Genomic DNA, 25,898 nt, shown 5'->3' on the forward strand with positions numbered 1-25,898 from the left:
GTAATATTACCGATGCCCATGATGGTACCCCACAGGTAATCATTCTCCAGTCCAACATTTGACAATAAACGTCCTTAATTCACTGCTCAGGAAGCCATCTTATACATATTGTTCACAAGTTGATGTGTGCATTTTTCTCTCTTGTACGTGTGAAATCTTTAAACGCATCTCTGATTTTTTTCAACTTTTTATGGGGAGCTTCTTTGATTCCCACACCAAATATTCTGAAGACTTTGTGGGGATTTTCCTTATTTACTAATGTCCATCACAAGAGCTGATGATACCTGGAGACCAGATGATCACATATTGCGTTGCCAAGATACTGACAAGGTTTATTGAGATCAAACAAGGTTGAAAACAAAAATCCATTATACATGACCAAGATAACTCAACAGTGTTTCATAACATCAGCAATCTAAATCACCGAATGGACACGGGGAAATACTACGTTTAGGCCTAGTATAGGCTTTATGGTCTCTTGCAGTCTCCTTCATTCTTATGTTCTTATCTCCAAATTCCAGGAGGAGACCAGAGAAGAGGGAGGGAGGGGTGGTGAATGGGAGTGGAGTATGTGGGGATGAAATGGGTGGGAGTGGATTTATGCCTTTGACTTTGGCTACCTCCCTTGTAAGGGGGAAAAACCCTTGGTATATGTATGTATGTACATAGGGATCTTGTCAAAAGCCTTGTTTATATCTATGGCAACCATAACTGTTCTTTCTGATGGGACATCATTATTGAGTACTTCCAGTACTTGTGTGATGTTTGTGAGGAGAGGCTGGTAGGGTGGCCCTGTTTGAAACCACGTTGGTTGGAGGAAGGTAGATACTTCTCTTTTGAGTTTTGTTACTACCAGTTTAGATTATGTGGACAAAAGTGAGATTAGTCAATATAATGCAAGATTTAGTTGGTTTGGTTTCAAAATCGGAATTGTGTGAGCTTTTTTCCAGATATGGTCACATGTATGCAAACAATTATTTGCCTGATTATATATTTGTATATATATATATATATATATATATATATATATATATAAATATATATATATATATATATATATATATGTGCGTGTCTGTGTGTGTGTGTATATATATTTGTGTTTGTTGTTGGTACGGTACCTCTATGTTTTTTCCTTTGAATATTGGTACCCCATTTGCATAATTCCACCCCAAATTTAAACTTCCTTTCTCCCAGTGAACATGCTACTATTGATGTACTTTGTCCAGTAATTTGTTTTCTACAAACTTCCAACATCCAATTTGAGATCCCGTGTAGCTCTATGGCCTTTCTCACTTCCAATTTATTGATTGGTAGAAACAATTTACTTACCTCCACTGTTATAACTTGGATGTTCCTTCTTTGAACTTCCCATTTACAAACATGAAAAATGAATCATGTTGATCCTTACATTTGTGAACAATCCTTTTCCTTGTATTCTTTTGCAATTTTTTTTTGTCTTTAGTTTTTTTCTCTCCTCTCCCATGCTCTGACTGATTTGTTTTGCCATTGCACATCTTCTATTGAACCAGTCCTTTTTTCTCTCCCATTCATTTTTGTACATCTCCACTCCTATATTGCAAGTTTGTCATGAAAACAATAATTTTTTTTTCTCAATTTCTTTAGTTTCCTTAAACAACCTCCAATTACTTTCTCAAGATATTTTTCCAGTTCACCAAAGTTTGCCTTTGCAAATTAGTATCTTGTTTGTGTATTTTCTCTCTTATTTCTGTCTTCTCTAATTCCAGCATTAATTCAAGAACCACACGATTCAATCACCTCAGGTACCTTGGGTAAAATCAAACCCAGTCTTACTGATGTATTTTGTCCTTATATAATTTTATTTTATTCAATCATTGGATCATTAAATTATTCATTGCTTTGGTCAATAACATATTACCCCAAGATTCTTCACTTCCCTCTTTCTCCCTTTCTTCCAGTATTTATACCTCTCCACAATTAAAATGGATTACAGTTATATTCTCACTTTTCAATAGAGCATTTCAGGAGCTAAGCCATGTTTTCTATTAGTCCTCTGTAGTCTGTTTCACTCTATGTTCTTGTCTTTGGAAGGATGTATGCTATTGTGATGTCTTTTCCCAACCCTTTCACAGTGGAAATAAGCTTACATGCTTTTTTTGTGTTATTTTTGTAATTATTTCGAACTATATGTTCTTCTCTTTATCTGCACTTCATATATATTGATTCATTGCCAAATAAACTTATTATTATCATTATTATTATTATGTATTTTATTTGTTATTTACATTATTAGTTTTTATTTATTCATTTATTATTATGATTTTTTTCGCATCCGACCTAGATATGGACCAAAAGGTCTCCTGTCGGCATGCTCCACCTTTGTAATCCTTATTATTATTAATTCTTATATTCATTATCTCTGGCATGCCTTCTATTTCCACTTCTTCCACCTCGATGACTCCACTATCATCACACCACCTTCCACCTTTTCTTTCCCTGCCCCTCCTCTAGGTTATCATTTCCTCTAACCACCTGAACATCATTATCTCATTTGATCTTGGTTTCAGCAAAGCACATTGTGTCTGGTCCTTTCTCCATTAGTCATTTGTTTCAAGATTTGTTGACGCCTATCCGTCTATATTTGTATGTTCTATATTTAGTCCCTTTATTTCTGTTCCTTGTTTTCCCTTTTTTTTTTTTTCTTTTTTTTTTACCACTTCCTCATTTTCTGATACACCATTCTCATGTTGATATATATCCGTCTATATTTGTGTGTTAATATTTAGTCCCTTTATTTTTGTTCCTTATTTTCCTTTTTTTCTTTTATCACTTCCTAATTTTTTGATATACCACTCTAGTGTTGATACCAATTCGTCTATATTTGTATGTTCTATATTTAGTCCCTTTATTTCTGTTCATTATTTTTCTTTTTTCTCCTTTTTCCACTTCCTAATATTTTAATATACCACTCTCGAACAGATTTATCCTCTATTCTCTGTTCCTCATTTCGTGTTTTTTTTTCTTATCCTTCGTTGCCTCACTTACCCAATTTTATTTTTATTTCATCTACACTTTCTAGTTTCCACGTGAAGGTGGTGAGGAGCATACGCCAGGAGGCTCATAGCTGCGGCTAAAGCTGTCACCTTTGTTCTATGATTGCCAATGTCGTAACACATTAGTAAATACACTAAAAACCCACTGTTGATTGGACATGACACTTAAAGTGTCACGTCCATGTTCCCTCACTACACCCCTCTCCTCTGTATATATGTGTTTTCTCTTTACTTTGTATTCCGCTGAAGAGGATCACAGCCAGTGATCGAAATATATGGAAATCGTTATTTCCTTTCTTTTCTTAATCCAATCAACAATGGGTTTTTAGTGTTTGTTCTATGAGTTTAGATTGCTCGGACAGGTAACAATCACTGTTAGAAATTGGAGAAAAGGGTTTCGATGTCTTACTCATTAATTCATTCACTGTGGCTTGTGATTCTATGTTTATTTCCATCTGCCTTGCACCCCCTTCTACATATCTACCTAATGCAAAAAAATCCCAAAGCCACATGATCCAATTAATTGCTGATAACCACAAAGGAAACCTGAAAAAAAGAAACTAAAATTCTGAAGCGCTTTCGTGAAATAACGAAAGCGCTTGGGAATGTTAGTTTTTTTTCTGGTTTCCTTTGTGGCTATCAGCAATATCTAAGATAAACACTTCTGTTTCTTTGCGTATAGCCTCCTTATTGTCCATTATTGTTTGAAATATTTCTTTAGTTTTTTCTGTCTTTTATTCTCGTTATCTTCTTACTGGTAAATGTTCTTCTTCCTATGCTACTACTACAATACATTTTTTTTCGTTTATAATCTCTTATATCAACGATTCCTCAATTCTAATTACCCTAATCACCTCTTTCTTCACACCTTCCTTCTTTGTTGTTTCATATATATATATATATATATATATATATATATATATATATATATATATATATATATTGTAACTTGAACCATCCTTTCTGTGCTTGTGTACTTTCTCTAATATTTTCTCCGTTTTCTTTAGCCTTCTCCTTAATTCAATTTACACTGTTCTCCAACTTAATCATCTCTTATTTTACCTTGTTAAACTCACCCTCTAACTCATCAAAATCCATTTTGCATGTTTTAATTTTTAACGTCATTTTAACCAATTTACTTTTCAGATCATCTGTTTTAACAGTTTGGTCAAACATTTGTTTCTTGAGTGTCCTCACTCCTCGTCTTACCCATATCCTCAACTATTTTTTTTTTTTAGGTATCTCACTCATAGCTCCTATTCTTTGGTTATTCAGAATTAACTAACCTCGTCATTAATTTTCCATAATCACTATCCTGCTTATGTCCGCTATCAACAAACATCTCTTTCCATATTCCAAACCAAAGGTTTCACTTTCCTTCCAATGTATGGATATTTGCTGTATGGCGTTCCACCATTTTCATTTTGGTTACACACAACTTTATATTACTTGTGTGTGTGTGTGTTTCACTATGGTCTTGAATCACGTGTTGGACTCGTGATCGACAGTTATTAACCTCCCGGATGAGAGCTCAGAGCTCGTATGACCGATCTATGGGTAATACTGTGACCTTACACGCACACACACACACCCAACTCCCCGCCCACGAGAGTTGGAGTAACGACTCGCAGCGCAGCGATACTGAAATTATTTCAGCCTTGGGCGTGTGTGTGTGTGTGTGTGTGTGTGTGTGTGTGTGTGTGTGTGTGTGTGTGTGTGAGAGATAGATAGAGATTCACCATGGTGTTGGAACACATCCTAGATCTATGAGCGACAAAACCTTGCCATTATTCAGTTTTCCCGAACGAAAGAACTATCCGGTAGAGCCAGCTTATGGAAGGATAAGAAACCTCCAATATTCTGTCCCGAAAACCCTGCAGTTTTTCGCAGGTTCAAAATATTCCTCTTTATCAAAAGATTATGCTGCAATTAAAGGTAATCTCTGAATATCATGGGCGAACAACACAGACGTAGGCCAACCACATAAATAACAACCATACAGTTCCTAACAATTACTAGTTGCGGTTGTGAACTTTAGTGGCATCGGCAGAATCGGTTGAAAAGAATTGTAGATGGAATCCTCTTTGAACTAAGACGAAGTCATAAACCAGAGCTGTTGCGTTTTAAGTTGAAGTGCGGAGGTGTGGAGTTTAGGATTCGGCGGCTGGGTATTCTTGGTTCTTCCAGGGCAGCATGTAGGCAAGAAACCGTTCGACAGCGGCCTGATATGACTCCATGTTCTGTGGCAAGGGAAAGAATGAGGTCAGCTTTTTTAGAAATCAGTTCAGTTAATTTAGTTAACTGCATCTTTGATGGTAGTTAGAAGCGCGTACCTGTGTGTGTGTGTGTGTGTGTGTGTGTGTGTGTGTGTGTAAAAGAGCTACACTCGTAGGGTGCTCTTTTCCAACTTACACTTAGTACTTTTCAATTAATTTGTAGATGTAACTTGGGGGTACATTATATCTAAATTTCTTCCAGGAGTTGATGTATCTATACAGAAAACTGTTTTTCGATCTCACTCTGGCATTTTGTCAACATCAATTATACTTCTTCCATTATCTGGTGACCCATAGGGTGTGGCCGGCAAAACCAGCAGCGTTGCCACGTCTAAACCATCTCCAAAGAAAACGGGGGAGACACAGTTGTTTTATATATTTGCATGTATAACCGGTATAACTGACAAAGGATGAATGAGTGACCCGCGCACCTGTGACTCAGCGACCCCCCCCCCCCCATACACACGGAAATTCCTAGGTCGGGAGCCGGGGCAACATCGCCTGACCTGAGATGCCACATCGTTTAACAAGTCTCTTCTTTTCTTTATATGTATAACAATTACTCATATCACCTACCATTTAATAAAAAAAAATCAATAAGCATTTAGAATATTCCATGTTAACATACTCCGGGCAGTGGACAGCTTCCGGTATATGCTGAATGTTTTGATTGAGTACGTGACAACACGGCAGACAACACCTTGTGGGTCACGAGATAATGGAAATAGTATAAGACTATACGCCAGGGAGCGCGTTGATTCACTCGCACCCCGGTGCCAGTCCCTACGGTCTCCCCGAGCAATTTCCCATCCAGACACCCTTCCCATTCCAAACAAATATCCACAGGTTCGATCAACTCGTCCTTCCCATGAATTCTGTGGCCTTCCCCTTCGTCTCCTCCATCGAGGTCTGCCTCTTGTGGAGACAACGCTGAATAGAATCAGCATCAAGGAAACGTGCTACATGCCTATATAGCCGGAGTTGACGTTCACGAATTATGCTGGTGACTGGCCCAGACTGAGCCTCATAGTACAGTCTCAGGTTTGTTATGAAGTCATTCCAACGGTACCCCCGATTCTCCGAATGCATTTAGCACCAAAGACACCGAGACGCCTCTTCAAGTCAGTATATTCAATGCCCATGTCTCACAGCCGTACAGCAAGACAGGGAGCACAAGTGATTTGAATATTTAAGTCTTAGACCCCCTGCATAGATAACGACAATACCATATACTTAGGTTGAGAGTGTCCATAGCACCATTTGGAATGCCAGTACTTCCTGGTATGGCCTACCACTGTTATGCACGATACTACTAAGGTATATGTACTCATAACTTTCCAAGACCTCAGTGTCCTTGCCACATGCATGGGAAGACTGAACTGTGTCACCCAGTAAGCCTTCAAACTCCTTGACCTTGGTCTTAGTCCAGGAGACCTCAACTCCAAGCAGTCTCGCCTCCCTGTGCAGTGACTCGATGGCTGCAAACAAGACCTACAACGACTCCGCAAGAAGGACAGCATCACCAGCAAACACAAGGTCGGTGTCCTTTGGCGATGACAATAAATGCTCCACAACGACACTGATAGAGAACTCTGCCTAATACCCAGTCCATGTAGGTGAGCTACATTCGGGGCGACGCCTACTACTCCCCTACGCTCACCCCAAAGTGACGGCGGCGCAGACATCACCCAGCCGTTGCGATGACGCAGCATTAGAGGAGGGAGGACAGTGACAAGGACAACAAGATCGTGGATGTCTTGCAATCCCTCACGAACCTTATCACCCGACCTATATCACCTGGTCGTGCCCTCGGTGGAACTATTAGGTGATATAAGTCGTTCCATTTTGAAGGATCGTCGCGGCATGACGGTACGGCCTTCGCCTTATAATTGGCAAGCACCTCAGGTGAGGGTTCGAATCCCAGTAGGAGGGTTTATTAATTCCATATGTCATAATGACAATAAATATATATATTATATATATATATGCATATATATACATATATATACATATATATATGCATATATATACATATATAATATATATGCATATATATACATATATACATTATATATGCATATATATATACATATATATATATAATATATATATATATATATATATATATATTACATATATATATATATACACACACTTATTTCGCATGTTGCCAACGCATTGTAGTATCTAAGCAATCATCCAGTAATTTTTATTGTCCTCCATTTCGAAATGTTACTGGTTTAAAAAGTATCATTTCGAAATGGAGGACAATAAAAATTACTGGATGACTAATTCGGGTTTTAAAATTGATTATTTTTTTCTACGACACTAAAAAGAAAAAGAAAAAAGTATGCACTTCAAAAACAGTCTCTAGAATCTTCGGAAATGTGACGTAAGAGTAGTCAAACATTGCTATTCACACGCCATTGTTAAACATTAAATCTTCTGAATAGCTGTGAGAAATTTTAATAAATCATGGTCTATTGTATACCTGCCGAGTGTAAAAACTGTTACGGAATGTATCAACAAAACCAACAGGTCGTCTTTGACATAAGAATGTTCAATTGGAACATGCATTTTCAGGTTGTTGCATTGCTTCGGTCTAGGAGGACTGTATTGTTCCAGTCTACAAGTAAGACTGCTATATTTTAGTTTGATATGAAGCCTAAAAGACTTAAATATTCAATCTAATAAAATGTTTCAGCGATACAGGATGTCCATAAAGTCTGGACACATAGAATAATTGGATATTTCTTATTTATAGCGAAATTAATATGAAAATTTAATTTTCTTTTTCTGGGGTATGCTAAAGGAGAAAGTGTACTTAGTAAAAATAACAGGATGCACTTGACTCAGTGAATTAAGGACGAATGTGCCAAAATTGAGGGTAACAAAATTTTATTGCATCAAGTTCATGAAAATTTAGTGAAACGCATTTATATTTGAATTGCAAATGATGGAAAACACATTGAAGATGTCATCTGAACAAAAATAAAGATTAAAAATCAAGTGTTTTAATTTTTTACCTATTTTTACCTGTGTCCAGACTTTATGGACACCCTGTACTATGTTTCATCCTACATGACTAGACATAGTATCAAAAAAGGAAAGCAATTTAAAGATGCGAGTATATTTCCAAAAACATAACGCGACTAGAATGTTTGTCATTACCTAAACAGACATCAAATATCATCTACATCATCAGCAGTATTAGCAGCTTATTGTGTAGGAGAGAGGGCAAACGCAGAGTATGGGATCCAATATATTTGACGTTTCGCCCAGCAGGGCTTCTTCAGAAGAAGCCCTGCTGGGCGAAACGTCAAATATATTGGATCCCATACTCTGCGTTTGCCCTCTCTCCTACAGTGCTGTTGCAGTCGTTGCTGCTTTTACTCAGCTTGTTGTGTCATGATAACATCTCTGAAGGGGCAGACTTCATACTTGAATCTCCTAATACTAATTTGGGATCACTTTATGTTAGAAACGACATACCTTAGGTTGAGGGCGTATCTGGTTGTTGAGCACAGGTGAGGTGTTCGAAGATGTTGGCAAGGTTGGTCCATTGCTGGCAGAGCGGGAGTTCATGAACATCTGGAGATCCGGAAACAAAACCTCCAGGTCGCCACTACTTGTTCGCACCCTATCATGCTTTAGGAATCTCTTCATGACGCGGTCTCCACCGTAGTCGACGAAAGACCCGGATCCAGTCGCCTCAGACCGTAGTCCAAGGGAAATGTCGGAGCGTTTGCGTCCGTTTGTCCATCCTGCAGCAAAGTATGTGATGCTTGTAGTACTGGCGACGACTGTGCTCTGCTTGCTCACTTACCAGAAGTCCTACAACACACTAACTCAGTGGTTTCCATAGGTCTGGACGTCTACACAAAGAAGATGCAGATGCGAGGTGAATCCTTGACTGTATTTCATAGTCTACATTATGTTTTGGTGTTGTAATGCTGCTGAGGTAGGTGAAATGACTTGCAGCACTGTAGTTTGAAAGCAGGTGACGGGGGTGGGGCTCCTCAGTGTTGTGTATTATAACACCAAAACACAATGTAGTATGAAATGCAGTCAAGACTCCACCTTGCATCTGCATCTTTTGGCCGTCTACCTCCGCGGGTTTTTGACAATGGAAACCCTCGAACAGACACCAAAATATCCGTCTACAGAGTCTGCATCTCCACCCTATTCTTCAGGTCAGAAACCTGGATCAACTGCAGACGACACATAAAAGCTCTGCAGGTCTTCCACATACGGTGTCTAGAAAGAATCCTATGCCTAACATGGCAAGGCAAAGTATCACACACTGAAATATTGCAACGTGCACAAATTTCAAGCACTGAAGTATGTATTGCTAGCAAAAAGTCGGCTGCAATGGGCGGATCAAGTCCTTCACATGCCTGAAAAATGTCTTCCCAGACAATTTTTTCACGGGCAACTACCGGATGCATGTCGCAATGCAGGAGGGTCAGAAAAAGTGCTACAAAGATCAGTTAAAAAACACACTCAAAAGGCGTTACATCGCAGCAACAGACCTTGAATCCATAGCTTCTAATCACGCCTCATGCCGTACAAATTTATATAAATATACGAGTATGTATATGTACACTTTAAACCCACTATCGCAGAAATAATATCAGAAGTACAGAAAAACTGTATATTTCGATTACTATCTGTAGTCCTCTTCAGCAGAATGAGGACTACAGATAGTAGTCGAAATATACAGTTTTCCTGTACTTCTGATATTTCTCCGATAGTGGGTATAAAGTGAACATTTACAAATGTGTTGTAACATTACAATTTCATATATATATATATATATATATATATATATATATATATATATATATATATATGTGTGTGTGTGTGTGTGTGTGTGTGTGTGTGTGTATGCACATATTCAATCTAGATCATGCAAATTATATTATTGATCAAAGTAGACATCACCGATAACATGGTAGGCGATGTGTATATAATGATAAATTAAGCTCACCTCTGGAGTAGTGATATGTTTGAGAAGCGGTCAGGTTAACAAAGGAGGAGATGACGAGCAAAATCATCACAGTTTGCAGCTGGTACGTGGCTGAGTCGATGCTAAACTGTTTTCCTCCGACTGACATTGTGTTCCTATGGAGGGGAAAGACACTTGAGATGGTATGGGCACGTAAAAAAGAAAGGAAGCGAATAAATATCCTAAGAAATATATGGAGTGGCATCCAAGAGGAAAGAGACAGGCGGGAAGACTTAGAAAGAGATGGTTAGATTGTGTAAAGATGAACTTAGAGAGAAGGTATTTAACAGTAGAAGAAATAAGTCAAGATGGATTATACGAAGATCGTGACGGCTGGAGGAGTCTGATCAAAAGGTCGACGACTGACAGATGATAACATCTACCTGGTATCTGGTGAGAAAATATGAGAGTGTATAAGCATCCCATCACCTAGAGATATTCACACATACAAATACCACATGTGCACGAGTGCGTGTTTTGTTTAACTGTGTTTTCCTAAATGTACTGCACAGGGAAGAGAAATAATTATAAGGCCCGTATTTTTGTCTCCTTCAATTCGATTATGATTTCAGATTGGCCATTACGCAGTTGGATGCATCTGTCTTTTGATCACCTTCAGGTTTCTTTCAAAGGTTCTCACATGGGAAGGGTGATGAAAGGGCTTTGGATGTGGGTGGGTGGGTGTGCGGTTTGATTCGGACACCTCCCTTGTAAGAGGGAGAAGGGCCTTCGGTATGTATGCATGTATTTTTTTTATCCGTGACTTCGTAATGAGTGTGTTCGTGTTCGTAGTTTACGCGCGTGCGCGTGTGGGCATGTGTGTGTGTGTGCGTGTGTGTGTGTGTGTGTGTGTTTCACCATGGTCTTGGATCACGTATTGGACTCGTGATCATCTATTTCCCTCCCGGAAGAGAGATCAGAGCTCATATATGACCGATCCATGGGTAATGCTGTGACCTTACACGCACACACACACCCAACTCCCCGCCCACTAGAGTTGAAGTAACGACTCGCAGCCCCCGCCCCAAGGGAATCGCTCGTGGGGTCAGCCGTGCGAGTCGTGTACCGCCCAGTCGCGTGAGCCACAGCTGGCCGCATGGCCCTCACAAAGGCCTCTTTGAGGAAACGCACGTGCAGCTCACCAGTCTAAGACGGACCCTATCAGGTCCCAGAGAAGGCTAACCTGTGTCTCGGTCTACCACGTGAGACACCACAAAGGCTTCTTTGAGGAACGCACGTGCAATACCAGCCCCCATATCCTCTCCACTCCCATTCACCCCCCTCCCTCTTCTCCTGGCTCCTCCTGGATGGCGGGTCATTCCTGCATTTCGCCCACTGCCCTGGGTCAGAAGTAATGTGGCAGTACACAGCACATCCACAGCAAGGCCGCTTCATTTACTCAGCGACCCCTCCCCCTCTCCGTCCCCTCATGCAGAAAAAGAGAAGACGGGGAGAAATTCCCTCGGGCTGCGTCAAAATATCATTTACACACACTCCCTCACCCTTCACCCATTCCCTTCCATGCATCACATCATCATCCATACACAACCATTCTTCATTCATCCCTATCTCCTGTCTTCTCCCTTCCTTCCTTGACGGACATTCCCCTCTTTCCCAATGCTTCTTTTACCCCATCCATCCATCCCATCCTTGGTCACCCCTTCATGTTCACTCCTTTCACCTCTGCTTTCCACACCTCTTTTAATCTTTCTTCATTCATTCTTTTCGTTTGTCCAAACCATCCCAATACTCCTTCATCAACCCTATCTCCCAACTCCATCTCCATCCCTGCTCTCCTCTTTATTTACCTTTAACTTGTTTTCCTATTGCATACCTTCCCAAACTCCGTCACTAACTGCCTTAATCCCACTCTGACCATACTCATCTCCCACCATTTTCTCCGTTGTCTTTAACCATCTCTAGTCCCCTGTCCACTACCCTCGTCTTAACCTCCTACACCAATCCCATCCATGTACACAATGGACAGCCATGGCGACATGACACATCTCTGAAGCAGCCCTGTCTTTACCTCAAACCACTCGCTCTCTTCATTTCTTAACAATGGCTCTTGGAGAAAAATAAATAAATAAATAAAAAACTCTTGACTTACCTTGACATCTTTCTCCCAATCTCATATATCAGCAAAACCTTACATAGTGCCTTCCTGTCTTCCATGTCTTTTTCAAATCAATAAAGAAAAAAAGTCTCACTTTTAGATAAAGCTTTCTCTCAGGTCTTCCTTGCCACAAAAACATGATCCACACAACCCCTACCTTTCCTAAACCGATTCTGTTCCTTACCAATTACTCCCTCCGTTCCTCTCCTAATCCTCTCAATCAAAATCCTCCTATAAGCCTTCCAAACTACACTCAACAAACTGAAGCCTCTAAAACTACTACAATCACATTTGTCACCCCTTTTCCCTTGTAAAGCGGAAATATACAGGCATTCCTACAGTCCTTCGGCACTCTACCCTCCCTAAGACATACATTAAACAACCTCACCAGCCAGTCCACTATTATTCTGTTCCTCTTTCTTCACACTCCGCATGACAACCATTTAGCCCAGTTGCCTTACCTACTCTCATCATTTTCAGAGCTGATTGCACCATATCTTTTCATATGTATTTCTCCTCCTTTTTCCTTTCCCGTCACTGTTCTTTTCTCAGCACCTCCAACTGCTACCACCAATCCCTTCCTATCGTCCTCCACATACATCTAAAATGGTCTGCCTATCTCTCTCTTTCCGCTTCCTCTTTCGTTAACATCTGTCCATCTTTGCCTTTTGTTTCTTCTCTAATTGACTCACCTCCCCTTCCTTTCTTCACTTCCTTCCAAAATATATTTTTATTATTTTCAAAAAAAATTGTCAAACTCCTCCCCCCATTTTAAATCTACTCTCTTTTTCACCTCTTTTATCTTATGTTTTATTTCCCTTCTTTTTTCTTTGTACCTCTTGTCCTATTTTGCAACCAATCCCTGAATGCTCGTTTATCTTCTACTACTTTCATTTCAGTATCCCACCACTCACAAACCTTCCTTCTATTTCCTCCTATCCTCCTTGTTCCACATACCATCTTTGCACACCTTATCACTCCCTCCTTGAAACGAAACACCCCCATGAGAAGACCGAAAGTGAGAGATTATTAAATGTAAGAGGAGTGTCTGTCGAGCAGGGATGAGAGATAGGACAAAAACGGGAGTGAATAGGGAGTGGTTTTGAATGAATAAGGAAATGACGTAACTCGAAGGAATTTCTTCTTGTCTCAGTGTGGTGTGAAAGGGGGATGGTCCTCTATCCACGATGTGCCAGGATAGGAGAGACAACAAATGGGATTTTGAGTTGGTGTAGAGTGGATATATGCATTAACGAAGGCAAAATTAGACACCTTAAGTTGCAATCTCTGTAAAGACGGAGAATGTAGGGTGTTCTAAACGTATGGTTACACTAGCCAGCAGAATGCACATCCAGCCTTTGCATTTGTTCATCCTATAATAAGTGGTTAGACGCGAGATGTTCTCACCAATCACGTAAAAGGAGCGACGCCATGCCCCACCCTCTATACAGAATAAGGAACTCTGATTGGCAGAGCCTACGATATGACAGTTTCTCTCTAAAAGTGTATATATGCCGATCCTTGCATCTTTCTTACACACACAGGCGACTCATGGCGCAGTGTTAGAGTTCCCGGCAGGCACTACAATGGTCCTGGTTCGAATCCCGCCCAGAGCTAAAATAACTTCAGAATCTTTGCGCTGCGAGTCGTTACTCAAACTCTCGTGGGCGGGGAGTTGTGTGTGTGTGTGTGCATGTAAGGTCACAGCTTTACCCATAGATCGGTCATATATGAGCTCTGATCTCTCTTCCGGGAGGGAAATAGCTGTCGATCACGAGTCCAACATGTGATCTAAGACAATGGTGAATCCCACACAAACACACACTATCGAGCCCTAGGCAGAAAACGTTTGTCATCCACAGAAAACCTTAAATGATGGGCTGACCACTGAGAAAGATTATTATTATTTCTTGATATGATCGTGATGCCTCACATCCCAAAGCGCCTCTTGTGGTCGTATTTTCTCTATTAGAGCATGGGTAACTTCAGTACTCCACTCGTCACGGCGAATAGTGTAGATACCAAGCAAATAGTGAGAAGAGTTTTCGCGCATAAAAATTGAGCAATGTTTACATTATAGCGGTAGTCAAATGACTGTTTGATTATTACCACTATATACATTCCGTAAAATGTATTTTCTATTTCAAGGTAATCTTATGCCATTGCATAACTTATCTATTACTGAATTATATACATAAATATATATATATATATATATATATATATATATATATATATACATATATATGTATGTATATATATTCAAATGTCGTAAATATGAATAATGTTATCATATATCTACTGTTTTTCTACCTTGGATCTTTTCCAAGGTATGGATCACAATGGTATTGGGTTGGGCGTTCCTAGGCTTGGATTCCAATCCAAATCCTTCAACCTTGGACGAAATCCATCGGAATCGTTGGAATCCATCTTATCCGTTGACTAGTGTAACCATACCTTAATAGAGGTATTCAAATGGGTCAAAGGTTTTAAGAAAGATACAGATAAGGTCACCATATCAAAACAGCAAAACAGAACTCCTAGTAATGAATATCAATTGGACAAATTTAGATTTAATAAAGAAATAAGCAAGAACTGGCTTACCAATAGAGTGGTTAACGAATGGAATAGACTTATGAACCTGTTGAGCGCTGAAACTACAAAGGATTACAAAGGCGGGGCGGAGCATAACGACAGGAGACCTTTTGGTCCATAACTAGGTCGGATGCGAATTTATATATATATATATATATATATATATATATATATATATATATATATGTCAAATAAATGCATAGGTAGTTAAATAATAAACAAACAGGTAAATAGTAAATAATAATAAATTGACAGATAACTAATAATAAATGAAAATCAAGCAAATAATAAACAGACAAATAATAAAAAATGATCAGATAATATAATATAAATGACAGTCATTACAGCATCTTGCTTAGGTGTTTATCTAAACGAATCTTAAAGCTTCGAACTGAACTACATTGAACTGCCTCTGCAGGAAGTTTATTCCATTCATTAACTACACGGTTGGCGAAGTTGTTTCTACCCACTTCCAAATTAAATCTATTTCCTGACAGTTTGAGGCCATTATTTCTTGACGGATTCTCATTCAGTGTAAAATTTTTGTAATTTTTTATGTTTTAATAGAAGGTTAGATAACTTTATGGACGGGAAGGATAGGCAGTGAAACACTTCTTATGGTTTCTTGCAATCTCTCCGTTCATTTGATGGCTCGGCCACTCCCTTTATATATATTTTTTTAAGTATACCATTACACCAAAGCATACCTAATCCCTTTTTATTAATTTTAAGCCTCTTTATTATTATCATTTCATTCATTGGGATAGTGGCACCAAGGATCCTTTCCCTTAGGTCGGAGGGATATATATATATATATATATGTATATGTATATGTATATGTATATGTATATGTATATATATGTGTATATGTACAATACTAAATGGGTCCCAGTGATTAGAGATACATTTTAACAACCACAATGCACTTTAATTCTAGGCCATCTAAGGCCAGCATGCTGAAATTGAAATGTGGTACTGCCCAAGACACGGACCTGGCATCCTCATGACAAGTGCGAGTGACTTTGCCGGGCTCGAGTCCTGGGCAGTACCACGTTTCAATTTCAGCATGATGGCCTTTGATGGATTAGAATTAAAGTGCATTGTGGTTGTTAAAGTGCGTGAATACATATATATATATATATATATATATATATATATATATATATATATATATATATATATATATATATATATATATAAAGCTTTTAGGAAGCCGTGTTATCAGGTTGGAGGATTTTTTTTTTTTTTTCCGAATATACCTTCTCACTGGCCATGCCGATGAACAAACTACTGTATGTACCAAGCTTTTTATTTATTGTACAAACAATAGGCCTTATTTTTAGCAGTTCTGCTGAAAAAAATTCTCCTTTTTTCTTGTTTCGAGTTTTGCAACGTCAGCGGTTCCGTAAAAAAAAAATTCGAGTTTTCCAACGTCGGCAGGCCCGTAAATAAATAGATAATTAAAATCTGACCTTATGCGCGGGGAATCGCTCTATCATTTTATACAGTTTATGAGGAATGCATCCATATCACACCAATTCACACCTCAGTGAGAAAGACAATTCAACTGAAACGAATTTAGATCTTGAGCCGCTGCTTCTATCAATCACAGTTAGTACCAATTCTGATATGTCTATGCTTCCATACTCACGGAAAAAAAAGGTAAGTTATCAAATAAATTCGTAATGACCTCAAAAGTTGTACGAAGAACATTTATACTCAAAGAACACGAACGTCAAAATGAGATTGGTGGATGATATAAACAAGAGAAGACCAACATTCAAAGAAAACGGGGGACGAACTCACTTGGAGTAGAGGACACCCAACGGTCGTGAAGGGTCGATGGAAATGTATGCACGATCGACGCAGTCCGATTGAGGTGAGAACGAGACATTGACTCTCTTTTATATATGCATCCCCGTCTCTTCCTCCTCCTCCTCTTCTTCTCTTTTCCACCACCATTACCGCCACGCAGCCCTCCTACTCAGATGAGGAGAATAGCGTTATTCTCGTCCTGTACCCTTCCGCTACATCGATACTCATGTTCACTTCTGAGAAATATCATTCTCTACTTCGTCTTTTACTCAAGTCAATTTACCATTTACACAATACACTCACCATTCTCTACTTCGTCTTTCACTCAAATCAATCTTGAAATGGATGAATTACCCTTCGTTTCGCAGAACTAAATTACTTACCAGTCACACAGTACACTTCGCCTTGATTTTCGTTCTCCCTAATCACATCGTTAATCACTTTTTCCATCGCATCGTGGTTTCCGATTAAAGTTCACGCCACTCTTTCTGTCTTAACAACAGACTACTACAAGTGGAATCGGGGAATCCATTAGTCAATTACTCATTCAAAGTTGGAAAAAAAAAACTAAAATGCATTGCTAAAACATTTGTACTTACTTATTTCTGAGTGTCTATTCTGTGTTGCAAGAAACCGAACTAGTATGAGGCTTGTTTTCCATTCCATTGAAGTACTTTTACATTTTTCTGCATGTTCGATGGAAACGGTTTCCCTCCCTTCCCACATATGCAATAATTATTCCACACGCACACGTACACCCACACATACATACACACACGCACACGTACGTATACACACACGCGATTTTATTACGCAGAGCGAAGGACCCCTTCGACCCAGTGATGCCTCTTTTGTGTGTGTGTGTGTGTGTGTGTGTGTGTGTGTGTGTGTGTGTGTGTGTGTGTGTGTGTGTGTGTGTGTGTGTGCGTGTTAGGCGCGGATACAAGGCCCCCCCCCCACCAACGCCCCGAGTATGAAGAACAATGGTAATGCCCCATTACCATTGTCCACTCATCTCGAGTTGGATTCTCCTTGGATAAACACTTCTTAGTGCGAATTTATGATTTGAATTATATTTGTGAATTATATATGAATACAATTACGAGCAAAACAGACTTAGGTTTCTGGACCAATCTCCAAGCCAACAGCATTATTCTTGGGGTTAAAATATCGGCGTATTTCAAGTATCGCTTATCGGTTCGGCCCCCACACCCAAATAACATTCCTGGATCCGCGCCTGGTGTGTGTGTGTGTAGACATTATCATATTGTGGCAAAAGAAGACCCAGGCGATTTAATCCAGTTAGACGTCGCCCCTTGTGCATATTTGTTCTGGTTAACTGCAGGCGAGTCTATTCCCCTGGTGACAGAACCCCCCACCCCCCACCCGCACCCCGTGGGAGGCTAGGCGGGTTGTCAGAGAAAACGAGGGGCTCGCTCGTTGGAACGACCCTCGACACGCACTCTACTCTGGCTCGTTAACGACGGCAGATTTTATTGAATTGAGGGGATCCCCCCTCCCTATCGACCAGGTCTAAGGGCTCCTAGAATAGTCCTTACCAACAGCCCCCCCCCCCCACACACACACACCAATTTAATTCAAGAAAATCCACTTTCTTGCGCTTGGAGGGTTCCGTTCGAAGTGGCGCAAGCCAACGAGGAAACCCGGCAGCTTCTTGAGGGGAAAAGGTCGTGCGGACACCGTACAGGCTACGGACTGTTGACAAAAGTAAAGAAAAAAGAAAAAGAAAAGAAGAATAAAAGAAAAAGAGAGAAAAACAATGACGAAGAAAAAAGGAAGAAATTAATAAAGAAAAATTAAGAAACAAGGAGAGAGAAAAAAAACAACTACGGAATGTTCTGGAAGATCGATACGTGGCCGTATCATCGAGGTACCGTCCGATCACGTCGGGGACGGGAATGCCAAGCCGCTGCCTCGTCTGGAAGCGTACCCGCCCGTCTTCTAGGGTCACTTCACTGGCGTCGTCGTCTCCTTCGTCTGCAATTCCAGCGTCGATCCGCCGGGTACCAGTGTCTTTGCTTAAAAAAAAAAAAAAAAAAAAAAAAAAAAATATATATATATATATATATATATATATATATTATATATATACATATATATATAATGTACATATATAATGTATATGTATATATATATATATGCATATATATGTATATATATATATATGAAAAAGGTGGAAAAAGAGAGTCACGGGTCTCGTTCCGAGTTTATTCCTGACTCTTTTTTTCCACCTTTTTCAACTTGTCACAATGTCTCAACATATATATATATATATATATAAATTGTTGTTGTTCAGCCTTATTAGTCTACTGCACAACCGGCCTGTCCTCTGAGGGACGATACAACCTTTGTACCTCAAACTGTGGCTCTATCTGTCTTGCTAAGATTGTATGTATGGTGAGGAGTGCCGCGTGTAAAGTTTTTGGTGTGTTGGAATCGCTGTGGTTGTAAATGAAGGCTGGAATCAATGTAATCAGCTCGACCATACTGATAAGGTGCTAGCGTATATATGCAACATTGAACTACCGCACCTCTGATGTATGTATGTATGTATTTATATATATATATATATATATATATATATATATATAAATGTATATATATATACATATATATATATAATATATATATATATATATAAATGTATATATATATATATATATATATATATATATATATATAAATGTATATATTTATTGGGAGAGCCAAGATGTGAGGGAGGGAAGAGGGTGGAGGGGAGTGGAGTATGTTTGAGATGGAATGGGTGGGAGTGGTTTTTATGCCTTTGTTTTTTGGCTACGTCCCTTATAAGGGGGAAAAGCCCTTGGTATATGTATGTACATTATCATATCCAAGATGAAAGGGAGGAGAGGAGGGGTGGTGAGTAGGGATGGAATGGGTGGGGATGAAATGGGTGGGAATGGAATTATGCCTTTTGACTTTGGCTACCTCCCTTGTAAGGGGGGAAAAGCCCTTGGTATATATGTATATATACACAGACATGACAGAATTGAATAGACACCAAGAAAAATTCATTTTTGCTCATATTTAATGCTTAATGTTATTCAAATTTACCTAATATGTTATACTCACATATATTTTTGTTCAGATTACATACCAGATTAATCAAGCATGCCACGAACCAAAGAAGCAGTAGACCTATCTGAATTTCGGCGAGGTCGTATTGTGGGTCAACATGAAGATGGACTTAGTCAACACAAAATAACTGAAAATCTGTCAGTACCCCTTTCTACTGTTAATAGAGTGATCGTACAATTCACCAGAGAGGACAAGAAAGGCACAAAACCTCATCCAGATCGTTCCGGGCTCTCAGAAAGAACCTTGCGTCTTGTCAAAAGAAATGTCGAAAAGGATCCACGTTGCAAGGCCTCTGACATAGCAGCACAAGCTGATGTCAGTCCCAGAACAGCTGTCAGGTATCTCCACAAGCTGGGTTACTATGGCAGAGCTGCAAGAAGGAAACCACTCCTTCGTCCAGCCAATATCAAGCGCAGAAAGGATTGGGCTGTCGAGATGGTGGAGAGACATGTGGCCTTTTGGAGCACTGTAATTTTCTATGAAGTCAAGAGTTTGACCTCAAAAGACTGCAGCCAACAGTGAAACATGGGGGCATTTCAATAATGGTGTGGGGTGCAATTTGGAGTGATGGTCGATCAGAGCTTACAGCGGAGTGTCAAGGAAACATCAATTCAAGGAAATATGTTTCTATATTAAAGGAAGGACTCATTCCAATATTCTCCAGTGGTAGAATGAGTAAAAATTACTTCCTATTTATGGAAGATGAAGCTCCTTGTCACACTGCTCAAGCAACACAAAATTGGTTGAGCCAAAATGGGATCAGGAAACATCCATGGCCAAGTCAGTCCCCGGATATGAACCCTATTGAACACCTCTGGGGCATATTAGACCGACAACTTCGCAAAAAGAACAGGAAGCCATTTTCAAAGCCCGAACTCTTAGGATTACTACGGGAAACATGGCAAGAAATCCCTCAAGATGATATTCGTGAACTAATCACTAGCATGCCTAGAAGGGTCCTTGCATTGAAAAAAGCAAAGGGGATGTCAACCAAGTATTAGTTATTCATGTGACCATTTATAAGCAATTTAATTGTATCATTTGCTTGTTTAATAAATTAAACTATTTCTCTTGGTGTCTATTCAATTCTGTCATGTCTGTATATATATATATATATATATATATATATATATATATATATACATATATACACACACACATATACATACATATCTATATTCTTTTTGCTTATTTATTTGTTTATTCGCCACCAAACATTTGCCGTGGGTTCTAGGCCTGAGGCGCTTTGTGCTCAAGGGAGATCCACACCTTGAATAACATTTGTTACCAAAATACTTTACACCATTGAGTGACTCATAGGAGCCATCTTCCTTGAGAAAACTATGAATTCCTGATTTTTCAATATATACATATTACGTGTGTATATATATATATATATATATATATATATATATATATATATATATATATATATATATATATATATATGCGTATATTTTATAAAAGGTGAATTTAATTTTATTTTAGATATATCATATTTAGTCTACGTTACCTTTGAAATTTAATTTTTCTCCTCATAGACCAAATAAAAGGGAAACCATATTCTTTACTATTTTGAAGTTTAAGGAATGTATTGTGGTCCTCGAGTGCGACTCGGAATACGTATCGAGTACAAGAAAGTCACTTGTTCCTCTTGTTCCAGATTTTACGCGTTCGTTGATGTTGAACGATGGAAACAAGTTGAAATCATCCTGTCACATATTCACTAGCATCAGCTCAGTAGTTTTCAACATTTTTTTTTTTTGGGGGGGGGGCTAAGCCCCACCTACATACATACATATACTAAAGGCTTTTTTCATCTCTTACACGGGAGGTAGACAAAAGACAAAGGCATAGAAACCACTCTCACCCATTTCATCCCCTACATACTCCACTCCCCTCTACCCTCCCTCTTATCTTGGCACCTCCTGGATGACGGGTCATCCCTGCATCTTGTCCACTGACCTGGGTCAGAAGCAGTGTCGCAAGACAGCACATCCACAGCAAGGCCTCTTCATTAATATATATATATATACATATATATATATATATATATATATATATATATATATATAGTAAAGCCCCACCTAATCACCTTTAAAATCTTGATGTCCCCCCCCATGTGGCGATATACAATTCTTATCGTTTGAAAAACGAACTCCCCTTCAGCTCATAAAGGCATAAAACCTTAGTTTAAAACCACTTCGAAAGAACAAGGTATCAATGAAAAAACGAATAAATAAAATATAAAAAATTGAATAAAAAAAAAAATACCCAGACTTCCTCAGTTGACCACCTTAAAACTCGTATTGCTCATTTAATTAACCGAATTGCCCACGTAGAGAACCATCTCATTAATTAGTGATAAATCTAACACGGATCAACGCTAATTCTAACAAAGAATCGACCTGTGGGCAGTGCGTGATCTATGTCAAGTCCGCACGGCAATGAACTAGGAGCCATCTCGAAGTAATGTGACGACTTATGCAAACGGAAAAATATTTCAAGTTTGTTCTTTGCAATCGTTCCATCACTCGGACATGTATTCCCAGAGGACATCATCACGCTACAACTTTCAGGAAAATGCTATACAGAGTTAATACAAATTCTTTGAAGAGAAGACATATATTTGACTTCGCTGTAATTCCAATGTTTAAGGAATGAGGTGAATACTCAGAGGTAAAGCGTGGGAACATTGATATATGTATTTATTTATTACACATATTGGGTTAGTAAATTTCTTTTCCATATTCACTTTACGCATATACACGCACAAGTAGAATACATACACATATATACACACACTCGACGGCGCTGTGGTAACGTTCGCAACCGCTGCTACAGCGGTGCGATTTCGAATCCCGCCCAGGGCTGAAATAATTTCAGTATCGCTGCGCTGCGAGTCGTTACTCAAAATCTCGTGGGCGGGGAGTTCGGTGTGTGTGTGTGCGTGTAAGCTTACAGCATTACTCATAGATAGGTCATATTTAAGCTCTGAGCTCTCATCCGGGAGGGTAATAGCTGTCGATCATGGGTCCAACACATGATCCAAGGCCATGGTGACACACACACATTATGTATATATATACATTTATTCGCTTTCTATACAATTTGCTTAGCTCACCCGTGATGCATCAAACCTAAGCAAATTTGTCTTTTATGCCTTTCATTTACACAGTTTTGTTGAAAAAAAGCTTTAATTGTTAGGGAACTACTGATTATAAAAATATACCGTTTATTCAACGACGAAAGATATATCATTTGTATAAATGAATTAACAAGTGATCAAATAGATAAACCGCCTAATAACTAATTGGACAAACATACGAATAACTTAATAGAAAAAAAAGGAAACATTGAAAACCAAACTTGTAGGAGACAAATCGATGCATAACAACCGTGATATTAAGTGGGAAAAAAAATCCCTCATGAACATTTATCAACAAAATCGCTCCAAACTTGCGGGCCTGTTGTGCTTCCAGTGAGCCAAAACGAGAACGTAACGATGAGGAATCGAATCCTAATAGGATAAGTGACGATTTCGAGTCCTTATGCCCAGGGAGCCAATAGCGTTAAGAAGCTCCGAGCTGCTGTTAAAGGATGGATGTGCATCATTTTTCTTTTTCACTCGTACTAAAATCTAGAACATCTCTAGGGTGGACAAACCCGCATATTTTTTTTTTTTTTTTTTTTTTTTTTTGCTGCTTACCTGGAACTCGCACATTTTTGACCCTACCACTATTTTTGGCACATTTGACAAAATACGAAATATTAACCAAACTTCAATTCCTGACTGCTTTTAACCTATTTATAATTTCTCAAAGATAAATACGCCAAAGGATTGTCCAATGGTTGGCTATTCCATATCTGCTTTCACAATTATGATATGATCACAATTATATGATGATATGCCTCCCCTAGGTGACTATGACAAATTGGTGGCATTATAGACTATGAAAATCACTTGCGTTTCATCACATATTTAAATGAAAAGTTTTTCTATGGAACACATTTTTTTTTTTTTTTTTTTTTTTACTAAATTTGACTTGTTCATAGTGTTGGCTTATCTTCTGGGATCATTAACTATCAAAATGATTTGCATAGTTTCTATTCTGAATACGTAGAAGAAAATGTTATCCTTACCACTAAATCAGAAAATTATGAGAAATGAGAGTAATGATCAAAGTTATGCTTCTGGGGTACTGAACTTAAATACAATTGCCATTATATTGGTTTTAATCAACAGCCTGAGCAAATATATACATAAATGGTGTTTTAATTAGTTTATGAAGAGTAGAGGTATGTCTAAATTAGGAGAAACTGTAACAAATTCAATTGTGATTAGTTAATCTTTTAATACTCAATATTATTTGATATCTAATGTTAGATAAAGTGTCCTTCTAATTTATAAAAATGAGAAGTCAAGTTATTAATAATTTTAAATTAAAATTACATCACTAGGACTAACACTGTGTTAATTCAAGTAGTGAGAATGATCAAGTTTTACTTTACCTCGAAAGATATTGTATGTCATTAATTGTTACGGTTCTATAAATATTCACTATAACTGAATATTACTTGTAGCGGTTGTATTATAATGTAATGTAGAGTAACATAATGTAATATAACGTTATGTGTAATTCATATATTCGTATTTACCTATGCGCATCCTCCGGCGCAGCAAGCCAACATACGCCAATACGTCGATGCCACACATGATATATAACTATGTAAACCTATGCATATATTCTATCCGTATCCAGCCCTGTCTTTTCCTGTAACATCTTAGCAAGTAGATGCTTTATATGTATCCATGTTCATAGTGTATGGCCTTCGTCGAAATGTGGCTACTATCCATAACATTCTCCATTCACTCAATCTTACTAGCGAGCACTTTTGTACAACGCAACGCTCTGATCCTCTATGAAAACGTGTTATATGTATTTCCTCGAATCAGGAGACACCACAGATAGTGACACCTTACCACCACATTTGGATGACATCTTGTATCATCAGACAACTCTTGAGAACAAACACGTACCAAATAGATTGGTAAATCAAATTGTAATACCAGATGAGCTCATTCCTGAAGTCTTATTTCTAATTCACGATTCAGTTGTAGCAAGGACAAGTGCCTTGCTCAAGCACGACTCCAATACTTTTGTCCTCGAATGAGGAAAGATATTCATGTTCAATCATACAATCAAGAGTAAAAGGGATCCTATATAAAACGATACTAAGACCAATTCAACATATGTGTCATGTCCTTAGCGTGAATAGAATCCTGTATGGTTGTGCTGTATCACGAACTTGTGTGAATAAAGTCTCCTGTTTGTATTTTAAGGCACGCCTTGTGTGAATATGACGTGTATTATATGTTGTAATTTGTATTGTATTTCATATATGTCACATATAACCCATTGCGCAATACCCGTCTGCTGGGGCGCACCTCATTACGTCTGTCATGACGCCAAGCCCAGAAACGTTGCATAATTTAGCGAGAAAGCTTATTCTGCTTTCCCATTGGTTGAAGGTGTTTGAACTGCCGACTTTGGTTACATTTTGGCATTCCGGGAGACGTAAACACCCATTCCTGGGCTATAAAAGGCGAAGCAGAGAGCGACTCGAGAGAGACACAGTCAATAGAAGAGAGACAATAGAGAAGCAGAACCAGAACGAGGAAAGAACAGAAAGGTCAAGAAAAGAAGCAGAAGCCCAATGCCATCTGAATCAACGTAGAAATTATTCTACACTCGTCGATTGCGACAACTCCACTAAACAAGTCCTTTGGACCACAACGATTGCCCATCTCCATGAAAGAGGTATATAAAATGGTTAACGGTTTAGAAGACACTGCCTACAAACTTAAATTCAGTATAACAACAGTAAGAGGTCACTCCATGAAGCCAAGTAAACCGGAACACTGGTTGACCACT

The 25,898-nt window shown here is 38.8% G+C and overlaps 1 protein-coding gene across 1 annotated transcript; it reads right to left on the reverse strand.

Moving 5' to 3' along the window:
* Positions 1-4,309: 4,309 nt before the first annotated feature.
* LOC143037256 (uncharacterized) lies at positions 4,310-18,858 on the reverse strand. The gene is made up of 4 exons (XM_076205386.1): positions 18,738-18,858; positions 10,299-10,432; positions 8,801-9,072; positions 4,310-5,272 (listed from the first exon to the last, which is right to left on the reverse strand). The coding sequence occupies exons 2-4, from the start codon at positions 10,423-10,425 to the stop codon at positions 5,183-5,185; spliced, it is 489 nt and encodes a 162-aa protein (XP_076061501.1). The 5' UTR covers positions 10,426-10,432; positions 18,738-18,858; the 3' UTR covers positions 4,310-5,182.
* Between the last annotated feature and the right edge of the window lie 7,040 nt (positions 18,859-25,898).

This window comes from Oratosquilla oratoria, chromosome 22 (assembly GCF_046742065.1).
Source record: "Oratosquilla oratoria isolate Oo_2021 chromosome 22, ASM4674206v1, whole genome shotgun sequence".
NCBI classification, from domain to species: domain Eukaryota; kingdom Metazoa; phylum Arthropoda; class Malacostraca; order Stomatopoda; family Squillidae; genus Oratosquilla; species Oratosquilla oratoria.

Excerpts from the sequence above, each read along its gene's own strand:
- LOC143037256 (XM_076205386.1), bottom strand. The coding sequence starts at position 10,425 with ATGTCAGTCGGAGGAAAACAGTTTAGCATCGACTCAGCCACGTACCAG. Across the intron at positions 9,073-10,298 it reads AACATATCACTACTCCAGAG|GATGGACAAACGGACGCAAA; the intron begins GTGAGCTTAATT and ends ACTTTGCTGCAG. Across the intron at positions 5,273-8,800 it reads AGATACGCCCTCAACCTAAG|AACATGGAGTCATATCAGGC; the intron begins GTATGTCGTTTC and ends CCCTTGCCACAG.